The sequence below is a fragment of the Danio rerio genome, chromosome 23 (assembly GCF_052040795.2).
Source record: "Danio rerio strain M-AB ecotype USA chromosome 23, GRCz13ab, whole genome shotgun sequence".
Classification (NCBI taxonomy): domain Eukaryota; kingdom Metazoa; phylum Chordata; class Actinopteri; order Cypriniformes; family Danionidae; genus Danio; species Danio rerio.
This window is the reverse complement of record NC_141043.1, coordinates 25905599-25920707: the sequence shown is the minus strand read 5'-3', so window position 1 is coordinate 25920707 and position 15109 is coordinate 25905599. Positions and strand designations below refer to the sequence as shown.

The 15109-nt window shown below is 35.7% G+C and overlaps 1 protein-coding gene across 21 annotated transcripts in view; it reads right to left on the bottom strand.

Moving 5' to 3' along the window:
- Positions 1 to 15109, bottom strand: part of rerea (arginine-glutamic acid dipeptide (RE) repeats a) — a 242115-nt gene that overhangs the window by 24479 nt on the left and 202527 nt on the right. For 17 of the 21 annotated variants that reach the window (XR_015523491.1, XM_087307030.1, XM_087307036.1 and 14 more), the window contains one exon: positions 8919 to 9017. Coding sequence is in view for 16 of the 21 variants with exons in the window: in XM_087307030.1 (XP_087163156.1) it covers positions 8919 to 9017 (99 nt within the window). In the remaining 5 variants the exon portion in view is untranslated. Of the gene's footprint in view, positions 1 to 312; positions 547 to 8918; positions 9018 to 15109 lie in introns of those variants that run through there. The other 4 variants (XM_087307045.1, XM_087307044.1, XM_087307047.1 and 1 more) reach the window with 1 other exon arrangement.

Genomic DNA, 15109 nt, shown 5'->3' with positions numbered 1-15109 from the left:
CCCGTTTGCTTACAGTTAGAGCAAACAAACAGAACTCAAACTAACAGTGTTTAAATAATCAACCTTATGAATGTGTAAAACAACTTAAATCCAGCAGATTTCACATAAAACATTCACTTAATAGAACTTTTAGGACACGAACCTAAGAGTTAACTCCCAAAATAAAATCTGTTTACACAGACTGCTGTTACACAAAAGGAGACTGTGTGGCTTCAATGCTTTTCTATTCCTTCAAGAGCCACAGACTGTGAGCCATAAAAAGCGGAGGCAGAAACATTCATAACCAGCGAAGCAGACAAGCAGCAGATTTACTTTCTTGTTCCAGCGGCGAGCCCCGCTCCACAGTAATCTCAGTCAACGGTCCTCAACAAACACACACTTCGGAAAGCCAGTGAAAAGTCCACTCCGGCACACGACCCGAATCTCTACGTCCACTCGTAGGCAGTAAAAAAATTGAGGTGCAAATCCACAAAGTCTCCGAACATACGTTGTTTTTTTACGAGCAAGAGATAGCTTGTCACTCTCTGCTCCTCCACTACAAAGGGGAAGGCTTTACATGTGATCTTTCTGCTAGAGAGCCTCTGGTCTGTGGCTGACTGGAAAACCTGGAGTGGAGTCGAGCCATGCATGGCGGATCGCAGCGGTTGTGTCACAAGAATTTTCAGAGGGCTCTCTTTAAGTGTGTGCGCGTTTACATCACTTCGCCGTCTGTTCTTCTCATTACTCTAACTCCAGCCCCCTTCATAGTAGCTCTCTATAGCGAGCAGCAAAGAAAAAAGCTAGAGGGATGTTTGTAGAGATTTTAAGACGTGGTTAAATGATCCGAGTGGTTTGCAAAACCAGTCGTGGAGTTCCTCCAACATTCTCATCCTACTTTCTCAAATGTATGATGGTTATGTAACCGAGAACTGTTTACACATGGCGTTTAAAAGAACAATCTGTGGTGAGGAAGGGAGGGAGTATTACTTGTTTCTCTTTACAAGATTTATGCCTCGAAGCGCTCTGAAACTAGCAATAAATTAGATGTGAGAGTATAATGAAAATCCTAATTGTGTAAATTAAAACGACAAGCTTTTAAAACGAGATTTACCCTCGCAACAAGTTGAGATACTCAATAGTGTTAAGAGGGGGAGAGAAAAAAAACACCACACAGACGGAACATTTCATCTTCTGTGGTAAAGAGGCGGATGATTAACCAGTAGGTGGTGCAATGTGCAAAATGAGCTTGTGATGATCTTTCATTGCACTTATGACTAAAGTACTAGCTGAATTCAGACACATCAGACTGTCCGAAATTATTTTACTCTGTTTTCATGAGTGTAACAACACTGAAGCAAGCAAAATGACTAGAGAAAACAAACAAACATAAAGATTACCTTAGCATAAAATCAATATTTATACATCAGTGAGTTAACCAGAACAAACATGGCACTGCGACCAACCAGAGGGCAATGACAGCCACTTAACCAGAACAACTTTAATCTCCCACTGATGAGTATGTATTCAGCATTAATGAATCTCCAGCCTGGTGACCACAGGTCTAAGGTGCGTACATGTGCTTTTTGTTTAACACATTATGCGTTCAAGGGATCAGAGCGTGCTTTCATTATCCAAGGTCTCGGATCCTGGCCGGCAGGACAAAAATCAATTACACCTGCCAGAGTGGCGCGTGTTAGCGGCCTGATTATGTCACCTTAATTATGTTTCCACTACTGTAATATTTACAGTGCACTGCAGGCAGGCAGCTACGTCTCGCTCGCTGTGTGTCGGCTCCGCTTTAAGGCTCCATTTCAGCTGCCTGGGCTCGCTGCACTCTGAGCGCAACTAATAAATCATCCACCAATCTGCTCCCTGAATTGCTCTGCCGCTGCTACGATTGCTCCGGCCCGTCGTTGCTAGGCAACAGGGCAGATGACGGGAGGGGGGGGGGGGGGGAGCGAGGGGCGAGTGGGGGTGGCGAGCGCTACCGAGTCACCAGCCACCCCGCTCTGCCCAAACAACAGGCTTCTTTCTGTCAAAAATTGTTCCAGTGCGCTGGCTCTGCTTTCTGCCTCTCTCTCTCTCTCTCTCTGCTCGACAGTGCTCTATTGTAGAAGAGAGAGGGGAGAAGGGAATACAGCTCAAAAGGCTATTGTGATGCATGCGCACTTCCTGCCTAAATCATAATTGTTAAAAGCTGTAAAACTGGTTAAGATCATTGGAGCATGTACAAACAGATGGTGTCAGACCAATCGCACAAAGCACACTACGTGCGTCCAACACAAACACACACGCACAGAGAGCCTGGCAGTCTTCAAATACCAGGAATGCCTAACATTTAGCTCTATGGCACAAACACACGGGGGTCTTATGAAATCTGTGTGCTTGGCCTTTTGCTGAGGCTGACCTGCTATGAGCCGAGGATACAATTACAGGCGCAGATAATATCACGCAAATGTGATTTGACAAGACGGCGATGATGAAGGCACTTTCACACACACACAAAGCCACCACAAAGAGAGATGAGCGCCAGCCCACATCCTGTCCGTTTCAACCTTACATAACATCAAAAACCACAACAGAAAAGACAGACATGAGGAGAAAACTATCAAAGGCACAGACATAGTACTAGTCCTATTAATATGAGCAGACGCCTGGAGAAGTTTCTAAATCAGGCTGCCACTTAAGCATTTGTTTAACCTTCCAGTCTATAAATATGCATAGTTTCAGCTTAACCGCTGCTTTTCTTGTGTACTGTAAGAAACCAAAGGTGACAGGAAATTCTCCAACACACCCTTCCTGCCTGCGAAAGTCTCATGGCAATAAAGCTGTCTTTAAATCTGAGCACTAGTGATTCCACTTCACGCTTTAAAGAATAAAATAGTCGGTGCTTGCCAACTTAGGGGTCACAGGTCTGTTTTACAAACAGTGCTCCTATATAAGTACATCTCCTACAAATCTGTTTTAAATTCATATTTTTAATAGGGAGCTATAAAATATTATATGTGAAAAAACATTAGATTAGTCAGTACTAAAGCCAAATCTGGAGGGAATCTAACAGAATAACGGTCCAAAAAGTAGTACACACAATTTTATGTTATAGAAAAATATTAAATATAAATAAAAAGAAAAAAAAGTAAGAATCAAGACAAAAAATAAAAAATTTGTTAAAATTTTGTAGGTTGTAATTTTTTTTTTTGCAATATTTTGCTTGAATGTAATTGTATTATCTTTCAATTTCTCAATATGTTTCTTGATTACAATATATTTTTAAATAAATATATAATTTAATTAAAGATATTACAAAGTGCACTTTTTACGTTTCTCTAAAATTTACCTTTTTTTTGTTTTTTAAATAATTTAGTATTTTCCCCTAACACAAACATTTTTGGTCCATTATCATAAGTTACTTTGTTAGATTAGCTCCAGATTTGGCTTTAAGACTGACTAATTTATTATTCATGCACAAATATAATACTATATAGCTTCCTTTAGAAACTATTCATTTAAAAGATAGATTTGTGAGAGGTGTACTCGTATGTTGATCACTTTATATTTATATATGTACATTTTAAACTTTTCTATATATTTTTTGATATTATTTATAGAGAGATTAGATGAATATATAATGCACAACGTAAATATGACATTAACGTTATCTTATATACACTTTTTTGTTTGCACACAACTTGTAACTTCTGTGTCCTGAAGCAAGAAAAGCTGAAAACTAAACAACCATGTACACTTCTCCAGGTGGGTGGCCAGTTCCACTACCCACAGGAAAAAGCCATTAGTCTGTTGTGCTGGGAGGGGTGTTAGACATTCCTCCCTTTTCTAAAAACCAACCTCCCTTTATTCTCCAGCCCTAGAATTATTATTAAAGAGTAGGATTGCAGAAAAAGTGCACACTTCTTCATTCGCCACTGGGGGGCTGCAATCTTGCCAGGCTGCCCGCTGCCGCACACAGCACTTCAACTATCTGGAGCTTCACGCTGTCATTCGTCAACCTGTGACAAGTCAGAGATAATACACAGCAGGGCTGAGCAGCAGATAGCAGCCCTCACTGTGGTCGTATATCAGACACCCTGAAACACAACACTCTGTGCTCTTTTTCTGGCTGCCTTACAAAACCCAGTGAGCTGAATTTTTGGGCATCACAGACACATTTGAACACAGCCTCTCTCTTAGAGGGATAGTGTAAGGAAAACATTTACTCCTCTTCAAGTATTTAAGAATTCATGACTTAATACAGCTGAACGACATGAGCAAATGTTTGTTTTTGAGTGAACTATGGAAACTGTTTGACAAGTTACTACATTCAATATTTTGGAGGCAGTAAGATTTTTGTCTTTGAAAGATTATTTTGTTTACAAAGACTAAATAAAATAAATATAAAAAAATACAGTGGAAAATACCAATATTGTAAAATACGGCTACAATTTAAAGTAACTGTTTTATATTTGAATGTTCTTAATTTTCTTCAGCATCAATACTTCAATTGTCAGTGCCACAAAATCCTGTGAAAATCATTTTAATATGCAATATTCCTGTTCATTAAAAATGTATTATTTGCTGCTTTACATTTTTGTGCAAACAAATTTTTGACATGGTATTCTGCTATATAAATTAAAAAGAAAAGCATTTTTAATCCTTAATAATAATAATATCTTTACAGAATAGGTCTCAAACTCAATTCCTGGAGGGCCGCAGCTCTACACAGTTTAGCTCCAACTAGCTCCAATACCTGCTTAATAGTCTCTAGTAGTTGTGAGCACCTTGATCAGTTGGATCAGCTGTATTTGATTAGGGCTGGAGCAAAGCTGTGCAGAGCTGTGGTCCTCCAGTAATTGAATTTGAGACGTATGCTTTACAGTCTTTACACATTTGACAAATATATTTTAAATATTTCAAAAATATCCTTGAGCCAGTGTCTTCAACTAAAATAAATAATAATGCCATAACCAATACCTAAATAAAAAAGAGACCTTTTTTGTTATGCTTGCATACAGTGATTACTATATTCCAGATTGTGTTGAATAAAAAAAATGCTTTAATGGAATTATTGTATTGTAATGATTGGCCTGTACTGTTACTTAATAAATAAATATCAGTACTTGAGCTTATCCCTACAACAGGGCCCTCTGAATTTCGTTTAAATCTCGTTTTATTATTTGACAAACTCTTCCCTTTCCATTAAACTTTGTCCAGATCCCATTTTAATACCAAGAACAAATTAAAAATATCACAATAAAATATTACCCAACAATTTACTTGGAAATTAACAAAATTGAGATTTATAAAAGAGTATATGCACACAGATTTTTCATTTCAGCCTGAGAGCCTCAAAGCTTCCGGTGATCTGTCTTCCCATTATAAAATTGCCACATTTAAGGTCTGATTTCTTTCCAAATCAGTGGTCTTCACAGCCAACTACTCAGGAATTAAGTTTGAGACCATTGATTTAAAGACACTAATCCACATTAAAATTTGAAAAAGCATACAGCAACACTTGATTTAATCATCCAAAATTTGCCCTTTTTTTTGCCAAAAATAATTGATTAATAAATAAGTGTATTCTGAGAGGGTCGACATTTTTCACTTTGCAGAAATCACAGGGGAAGATTTAGACAAAAAAAGAGTAGGACTAATATTTTTTACGCCACATTACTAAAATGGCTTACAAGATTAAAGGGTGTTATAGATGACATGCCATTTCAGCGCATTACATTGGGATCTGAAAGAATTCTCCAGATAAACTGTGGCACGAGAACAGAAATAAAATGGCACGTTCTCTCTCTTTCTCGCTCTCATTCTGTTTCTTTCGGCAGCTGAAAGCGCTGCAGGCTAGAGGAGAGGAAGAGAGGCTCCGAGGGCCATGTCGAGCGGCTGAGGGAGACGGGTGACAAGTGACCCTGAAGAAGGGATGATTCTGTCATTTCTGAGACAGTCACTGTCACTTTTATTCACATTTCAAACAAGAGCGATGGTAAAAGAGCAGGGATAATGAGGCCGTGGACCTGCAGGCTGAAAGAGAGAGAGAGAGAGAGAGAGAGATGATAAATAAATGAGGAGCAGCGGTGCTGGTGTGAGTGGCCAAGGTCAGGGGTACATTTACACCTGTCCCTCAAGGCTGCAGGACTGCAAAAGCACAAGCTGAAATCAGATCGGGGGAGCAGTGTCCTTGACGGTGCAGCGGTGGCCTGGCTGGGTTACAGACGCTTCGCCTGCCCCCCAAACAGCCTCCTGCGGGGTGCAAAGACGCCACTGAGAAAAGTACCAACAGTGGTGTAATCCAGGCCTGCGCTCATGCACTATTTATTCAGCATCTCTATTATTCATCGCAGACAGACTGTTATACAGTTCGTTTCACACACACGCTTCTCCCTGTGTACATTAAAAACAGGCGCACACTCAGTTATACATGCCAATGCTGATCGATACGCACAGGCTAATTGATCGGTTTTAATGGGCTCACCGGCACTATTAACGTGACCCTGGTTTTAAAAATTCAGGTGTGTAGCTTTAAGTATGCACATGTAAACACAAACATGAATGCTGATTTAAGGAAAAAGATGTGGCATATGCCTCAGCCTCTTGGGATATGAGCTAGTAAACATTTAGGACACTGTTTGAATATTAATGGTGGATAAGTATGTTTGGAAACAAATCTAGTTCATTTGAGGAAGATTTGTTACAAGCTATCTTGTCCGTAATGATGTGCTTAAAATGTTGCCATACAAGCAGATTACATATCATTCATGGAGTGTTTTTATTTTTTGTCCTGAAATGTTTTGAAGTAGGACATTTGTGTAATGTTTCTGAAATAATTCTACACATTTCAGACTGCTCAGAGAACATTTAAAAATAACAATCCTACTTTTGCTAAAATTCTTCAGTGGAGTATTTCCTCAACATTTATGAAAGCAAGAAAACAATGATATCCTTGAAATATTTTTATAGATTGAATTACTTTGTAGCTTCATAAAAAAATAATAATTTTGGAAACATTATCCTTTTAATTTTAAGTCGAAGAAATTTTGCTAAACATATAATCATGTTATTTTAGATAAAGCCTCAGAAAGGTTGCTAGGTGTTTGACATTTTGTTTTTAATGTATTATTAAATTTCACTGAGCTACTCTTTAACTGCCTGTTCTACCAAATGGTTGGCCATGTTTTGACAGTTTTAAACAATTACTGTTAAAGTCATTTAAAGCAGTGTTTCTCAACCACGTTCCTGGAGAACCACTAGCCCAGCATATTTTTTTATGTCTCCTAAACCAAACAAGCCTGATTCAGATCATCAGGTCATTAGCAGAGACTGAAGGACCTGTAATGGGTGAGACAAAGGAAACATTCAAAACATGGAGTGCTGGTGGTCATCCAGAAACATGGTTGAGAAACACTGCTTTAAAGAATAAATAAATAATAATGTAATAATAAAAATAATAAATGATGAATAAACGTTTTAAATAATGGTTTACACTACACAGCATTGTTGATTTACAAAAACCACTACTACTACACTTGACTTTGGTTTTATTGTAAAAAAAAAAAGAGAGAGAAAAAACATGTTATATGAGAATTTGAAATATTTTGTCATACTTCAAAAAATACAGATAATTTACTATTCAAAAATGTTTTATTTTGATTATTTTTTTAATAAATGGATGTTACACTTCATATTTTTCAGATTTTCCATAGCATATGTATTAATTCCCGTACTTTTCCATAAACCGACATTAGTAGAAACCTATTGGTAGAGGTTGATATTTAATAAATTATGGGATGTGTTGAAAAAAATGCATTGAGTGTGTTTACTAGCGACATTAGGAGTTAAGAAATCCAATCCAAAAATTATTTTCTTGGTGGGGCAGTTAAAGGGTTAAGATGAAGATTAAAATAGACATCATAATAAAATAGACATCATAATAAATGTAATAATAATTCCTGAGTGGCTAACTGAAATAAAATACATTAATATTTAAATGCTATCTCAGTTAAAGAAAGTTTTAAAAATTTCTAATTTAATAATAAATGATGTAGTCTTTAAAACCATGCTTGTTCAGCTGTCATGGACCCAAAAACAAAGTTATAAAGTGTTTTATATGTGAATAAAAGGTTTGCCCTTGGCTTCTACACTAGAAGCCCTGTCACGACTTGGCCCACACAGAATCTGCGTGCGCAGAAATCTGCAGATCTTTAGCCCATCATTGGTTCTGTATTTACTGGTGTAAATGTGTGTAAATTTATATTTATTTTGTTTTTAAATTAATTTCACTAATATTATTGTGATATATAATAGTAATATTAAAATGTTCATATGATTCATTTACAATACAGTTTGTAAAGTAATAATCTTCATCTATTAGTAGAAATATAAGAGAATTGCTTGGTTTACTAATTAAGTGGATCTAATTGGATTTGCATTGTAAACATTTAATACACGCTCAAAATGTATAATTTGTTTTATTTCATAAATTAAGGTTTTAGTTATGGTACTCCGAAAATCATTAAGCATAAACCTGCTGATTTTTTTATTATTTTTTTTACAAAATTCTCTTGCCCTAGTTATGACTCAAGTCAATCCCTACAGAGACTGTGTAAATGCATACTAGCTTTTCAGACTCTTATCGACACCGCAGATCTTCGTTTTCCTTACACTATACCATCTGAGGCGCAAAATGCATTAAGGTTCTGGGATCAAATAAAAGTTTTTAACACAAGCTGACCAAGACTTTGTTTCCCCCTCCTCTGCTTCTCCCTCCTCTCAGAGAAGATTTATTCCACAGGCCATAAACAGGATGCAGCTGCCCTGTTCTGCTGGAGGAGCTGGAATCCTGAGTGCTTTTCAGTGCACGACAAAGAGCCAGCAATGCAGAGAAATCCGGCCTTCTCTCCCTTTCCACATTATGAAGAAAGTTTAACTCGTTCACTCACCACTTCGTCCTCTGACCAGCACTTCTCAATCAGCTTAGGCACTGGTTTCTTCACCAGCCGCTGCAGGGCTTTTCCGGCATCGTAGCTGCTCTCATGAAGCTGTAGAAAAGGCGACAGAGAACAAATTAAGGTTAATGATTAATGTTTTGGAAATGTCCCTTTACAAGCTGCTTGTAATTTTAGGAGCTAAACTACTTTAGCTAACTACTCAGCTATTCAAATCTAAATTGAAGCTGCTTAAGGTAGACAGTATTTAAACTACAGTATTTTATTTACTACCAGTCAAAAGTTTGGGGTCAGTTTTTTTTAATAAAAAAAATATATATGTTCTGAATTTGAAAATGATTCTGTAGCAGCATTTAATAATGTAAAAATAAAATGTTGAATTGTTAAACATTTTTAAATTTTAAATGACCGCTTTTTTATTGTATGTAATTTCAAATTAAATTACTTTCCAGTCTTTTTTGCTTTTATTACTATTATATTTAATAATATTAATATTAGAGTGATTTCTGAAGGATTATGTGACTCTGAAGACTGGAGTAATGAAGCTGAAAATTCATCAATAAAATCACTGGAATAAATGATTAAATTAAATTATAAACTACTTTTAAACGGTTATTTTATAGTGTATAAATAATATTTTAGAATTTTACAATTTGTACTGTATTTTTGATGCAATAAATGCAGCTTTGGTGCGCAGGATTAACTTACTTTAAAGCATTTAAAAAGCCTACTAGTAGTAACTTAACAAAATAAAATCCAACTAAAAACAAGTTAAATTTAATTTAATTTATAAAAATACAATGCAACTAGTAAATGAAATGCAATCTACTAAGCACAATTCAACCAGAACTTGAGGTACAATATATTAAACGCTAAGGAACCCATAAAACACCATAATTTAACTTTAATTTCAGTAAAAAATATTATATACAAATAATGAGATAAAAGCATTAAAATCTTAAATAAAACATACAAATTTTACTGTGATGTAAAAAATATAAGTGAACACTTCAGAAAAAAATTTAAAACTAAACAAAAACTAAAACTAAAAATACTAATAAATGTTTGTTTAATTCTACAAGTAAATATTTAATAGAAATAGCAAGTAAAGATTAAATACTCATAATTTGAGTCAAAATACTAAATATATCTGACTTTTGAAGAACAATTATTTCACTACAGTGTCACAAAAACAACAAAGGCACTTTTCCAAGACACAAAATATGTTACTGCTACTTCACAACAGTTACAGTATGTGAATAGTGTTGCAACTAAGTTACCGCACAGCTGATTATTATATCCGACTGCGACGGACACATTTTTTCCTAGTGTAAGGACAGCCTGAACACTGTAACAGCGATTGGCTCTCTATAAACCTGTCAGATAGGGTGAGCTTGGACAGCTGGACAGAAAATCTGAAAGCCATTAAGTATTGAGTAGTCAGATGAGTGCGAACTTAAATAACCTAAAATATTCGGACAAAAAAAGCATCCACGCAAGCTCCGAAGATGACGACTTCAGAAATAAAACAAGCAATATGACTCAGAATGTCCAAACAAGCTGCTTCTTATTATACTAGCTGTTAACAATGCGGCAACAACTTTTGAGGCAATATCCAATGGAGAAACGTTTGGTGATCAAATGTATATATCTGTTTGCTTCCCACGTTTTGGTTTCTACAGCACAACCTAAAGATTCTTGGGAGAAGGAATTAGGAATTGACATCTCATCCTGTACTTAAGAGGAGGGATTGAGTTGTATACACACCTGCTCTATATATGTAAAACCACAGCTCATACAATTTAAAGTGATGCACAGATTAAACTATACCAAAGCCAAACTTAAGCTGTATCCTTCTATCTCTCCTTTGTGTGATATCTTCGGACTTTATTCCCAGGCTTTTGAATTGGACATTAAAATTGATGTGGAATTAGCATTGTTTGAATGTTCCGGCCCTTTTTTTTTAATGGTTAGCTTGAAAGGTTACCAGGGTTCATACACATTTTTATTAAAAAAATTCCATGACTTTAGACAATTTTCATGACTCAATGTTTCATGTAAAATCTATGTATATGTGGTAAATCATAAGAAAAACAATGAACGTTTAAACTTATTACAGCAAATCATCAAACACGCTACAACCTCTTTAGTTTAAATTTATTTTTATATTTATGTAAAATGGCTAAAATGATGCGAGACCATGTTTTTAGCCAAAAAAGAGGTGAAAACATCTGACCTCCATGCCAATATACAGATATTTGTCAAACTAATTTTCAATAATGTTAATAGTTTGTTAAACTAGTAATCGTAGGTAAAACTACTATTGTAAAGGCGCGATCACACTGCACTTTTCACTCCATAAACTTCAGAGGCATGCCAATGCGGCAGACCAGAAACGTAAGCACGTGTTTCGCATTTGAAAGTTCAAGCTTGGTGAATTCTGAATCATATTGTTTAATATCACCCCTTTTCACAGCCCCATACAACAGAATTTCTCAAGTGCATGCTCTAGTGTGATTGCAGCTTAAGTCGCTTTGGACAAAAATGTCTGTTAATAAATGACTTAATGTAAATGTAATTTCCATGATTTTCCAAAACCTTGTGGGTTTTTCCAAAACTTTTCCAGGCTTGAAAAACGCCATGTCAAAATTCCATGACTTTTCCAGGTTTTCCATGATCATATGAACCCTGGGTTACGTTTCTCTAGATTTGGCAAACAGAAGATGTATGACAAAATATGGGACCCATAGATTAATAATGTCCCTGTAATTATTATTTTTTGACATTTTTTCTCTTTTTTACATGTAATTTAATTTTGTTTCTTATTTCATTAGTCCAGCTGAGATTTTGTGATGGTGCTGTATCATTGTTGTATTGTTTGCTAGTGTTTTAGTGCATGTTCTAGCTGGTATGAGGAAGTAACACTGAGATAATTTTGTTAACATATATACATGATGTACACTGTTGGGTGTTATGTTTTCATAAAAATGCGGCAATATTTAAAGCTTCAATTTTCCCCACATCATGTTTATTTATAAAAACATTTGAGAAAAGAACAATATCTAGCCAAAGTGCTTTTCCTTCACCTCCACTGGAGATGCTGGCCATAATAATTACTAACACGGCTACAACAAAGCAGCCTGTCAATGGCAAGCAGGTACCTGACTGAGACACGGTGCGCCTCACGCTCCAAGCACATTGGAATTGCAGATGAGCGGAAAAAGGTCAAGAAACTGAACCGCAGCTCACATTAATTCTCAGCTTATCCACTTCTCAGTCAAAAACGGAAATGTCATGTTTATTGCATTTCAGGTTCATTTGCCGAATGCTTTATTTTTTTTTTAAGGCTAGCAAAGACATACGAATTGCTTTTATAATGGTTGTCTGACATGGGCGGTATTAGCATATATCACGCTATATTTTTGTACTTGACCAGGTTTATAAATTCAGCTCTGCAAAAGCTCAGCTGTCAAGGCCTACTGTGCATTAATGAAGCCATAAATTACACCCCTCTTGTTCAGACATCTTACAATTGCAGACATCACTGAGGAGCTCTTCAACGCCAATTTACTAGGGTGTTTTGATGGCCCCTGGTGCCCGTGTCTTTCCAGAGGCGAGGCTGTGTTCAGAGAGCAGCAGCCTGTGGTGCACCGCTGAGAAGGTGAACAAATGTGAGGAAACGCTCGGGGATTTCTTTTTCCTTTTTTTCATCTTTTGACAATTAGGCATGAAGCCTGCTAGGGACATCTTACTTCACTGTCTCTTTGGTGCCGGGTGTTTAATTGGCCAAGACAAATTGGGTTTTAGCTGCTGAACTGAGCAAGAAGAGGGAACTCTGATGCATAGAAGAGTCTACTGTATGAAGACGGCTTACATGCCGACAGACATGAATGACACATTTGCGATTTTGAAGGTCGGGAAAATGTGTCAACCAAACAATTGATGAAAAAGGGAAGTCAAGTGAACCACAAAACCCATGTAACTACTCTCATTTAGGATCACACAGGGTTCTGTTAAATCTATTTCCTCATTAGCCTGAATGATTAGTTATATAGAAAATGGCTGTTCCTGAAATCTGCGGTCTCTCTGTTAAACCACTTCACTGCCCAGACCACTGGTTTTGACATAATGACATTTTATGGTTTTGCTAACTGTGAGCAATGAGACCGGCTTGATTCCTCTTTTTGCTTTTACTAAATAGCTCCAACAGCAAAATAACAATAAACATTACAAAAAGCACTTGGACTGAAATAACAGACCAGATTGGTGACAAAAAAAGCTACAAACTAGGGGGCCAATCACACCGAACGCGCTTTTACGTTCCAAAAATGTGAGGTGCACCACAATGCCTTTTTTGTTGACGAGAAAAAGAAGCGTGGTGCGCTTTATGTCACTTGGCAATGACTCAATCAGCTGCGTATTGTGTTTGAGTGTTGCTATTGATTTTAATATAATTTAAAAATTTAATAATATTGTTAAATTTAAGATTTGAGATTCATACAGCTTAAGATAATTCAAAACAGCAATCACAAGTCTCTCCTCTATCTTTAAAAGGCTCTGTAGTCGTCTTGATAACAAAAACACTGCAGTCACCTCAACCGATACCCCGCCTCTTCTTTCATTTGATTGGAGAATGAAACAAATGCAACTGACGTAGCGTGCTTTTTATGCTCAGAGTTCACTTCTTTTCAACTGCGAGCGCACAGCAAGTAACGCCAAAAACACGAGCCGAAGCAGGAGGTTAAAATGCAGGCCATTACAAACACTCGTGGCCATTAGTAAATCATTTTTTAAAAAGCGCCTCTCAATGCAAAATAACGCGTTCAGTGTGATCAGTGTGATTTTAATTCTAAAATTGCAGCAATAAATGTATTACTATTTATAGAACAGTTTCAACAGCAACCAAAATGGTAGCCCAAACTATTAATAAATTATTGTTTTTATTATTAATGTAATCACAAGATTTCATAAGTTAACATGTTAACATAACAGCTAACAACTTAATAGAGACCATTTCGAGGGATGTAAACAAAAGCCATGGTCTTCAATACCAACGTATTTTCTGTTTTACATTTTTAATTTTTATAGCTTCTGAGAACATTACCAACTATTTTAACATTAAGTTATGATTGAATTAACTCTTGCTACAGTAACCAGAACTTGAGGCACAACATATTAAACGCTAATAAACCCAGAAAACACCAAAATTTTATTTTAATTTCAGTCAAAAAAATTAAATACAAATAATAATTTTAGATTAAACATTATAATCTAAAAAAAAATGAAGTAGCATACTAATTTTATTGTGATTTAAAACATACATAAAACACGTGAACACTCTTTAAGAAAGAATACAAAGAATAGAAATCTAAACAAAAACTAAAAATACTAATAAATGTTCATTTAATTCTACAAGTAAATCTTTACTAAAACCTAATATATGTTACTTTTGAAGAACATTTTAAAAAACCACTACAGTGTCACAAAAACAATGCCAATTTTCCAAGACACAAAGAGTAGGCTGTTACTGCTACTTCACAACAGTTACATATATAGTTATATTATATAGTTAACAGTGTTGGTACCCAAGATACCACACAACTGGTTGTTATATCTGACTGCAACAGACTCAACAATGAAATAGCTTCATAACAAGCAGGAAATGTTCATGGGCCAATGACATAACCACATTAAAATGGTCTATAAACTATACTTAAACTGTAATTTATGTATCAATTCTAATGTTCATTTTTACATTTACAAAAACAAAAGTTGTAATCAATAAAAGCACTTGGCCAATAAACAATTACAATATGAACAAACGATAACGAAGGGCAATTAATGCTGAAGATATATATATATATATATATATATATATATATATATATATATATATATATATATATATATATATATATATATATATATAAAGATATTTAAAGTTAATGCATCAACTAATTTTAACAAATACTATATTGTACACTGCAACCATAACACAACAATAATCACCAAAACCATCATTTTTACAGAACTCTCTCCTTCTTAATAAAATAAACATGCCATAAACATTAGATTTTCCCTTTGCATTCTCAGTTTTGCAACCCCCAATGCTACCTTTAGCATCAGCTAAGAGATCGCCTGTAATCTTAAATCTGGAGTAAAGGTCAGTTAATCTGAGAACAGTG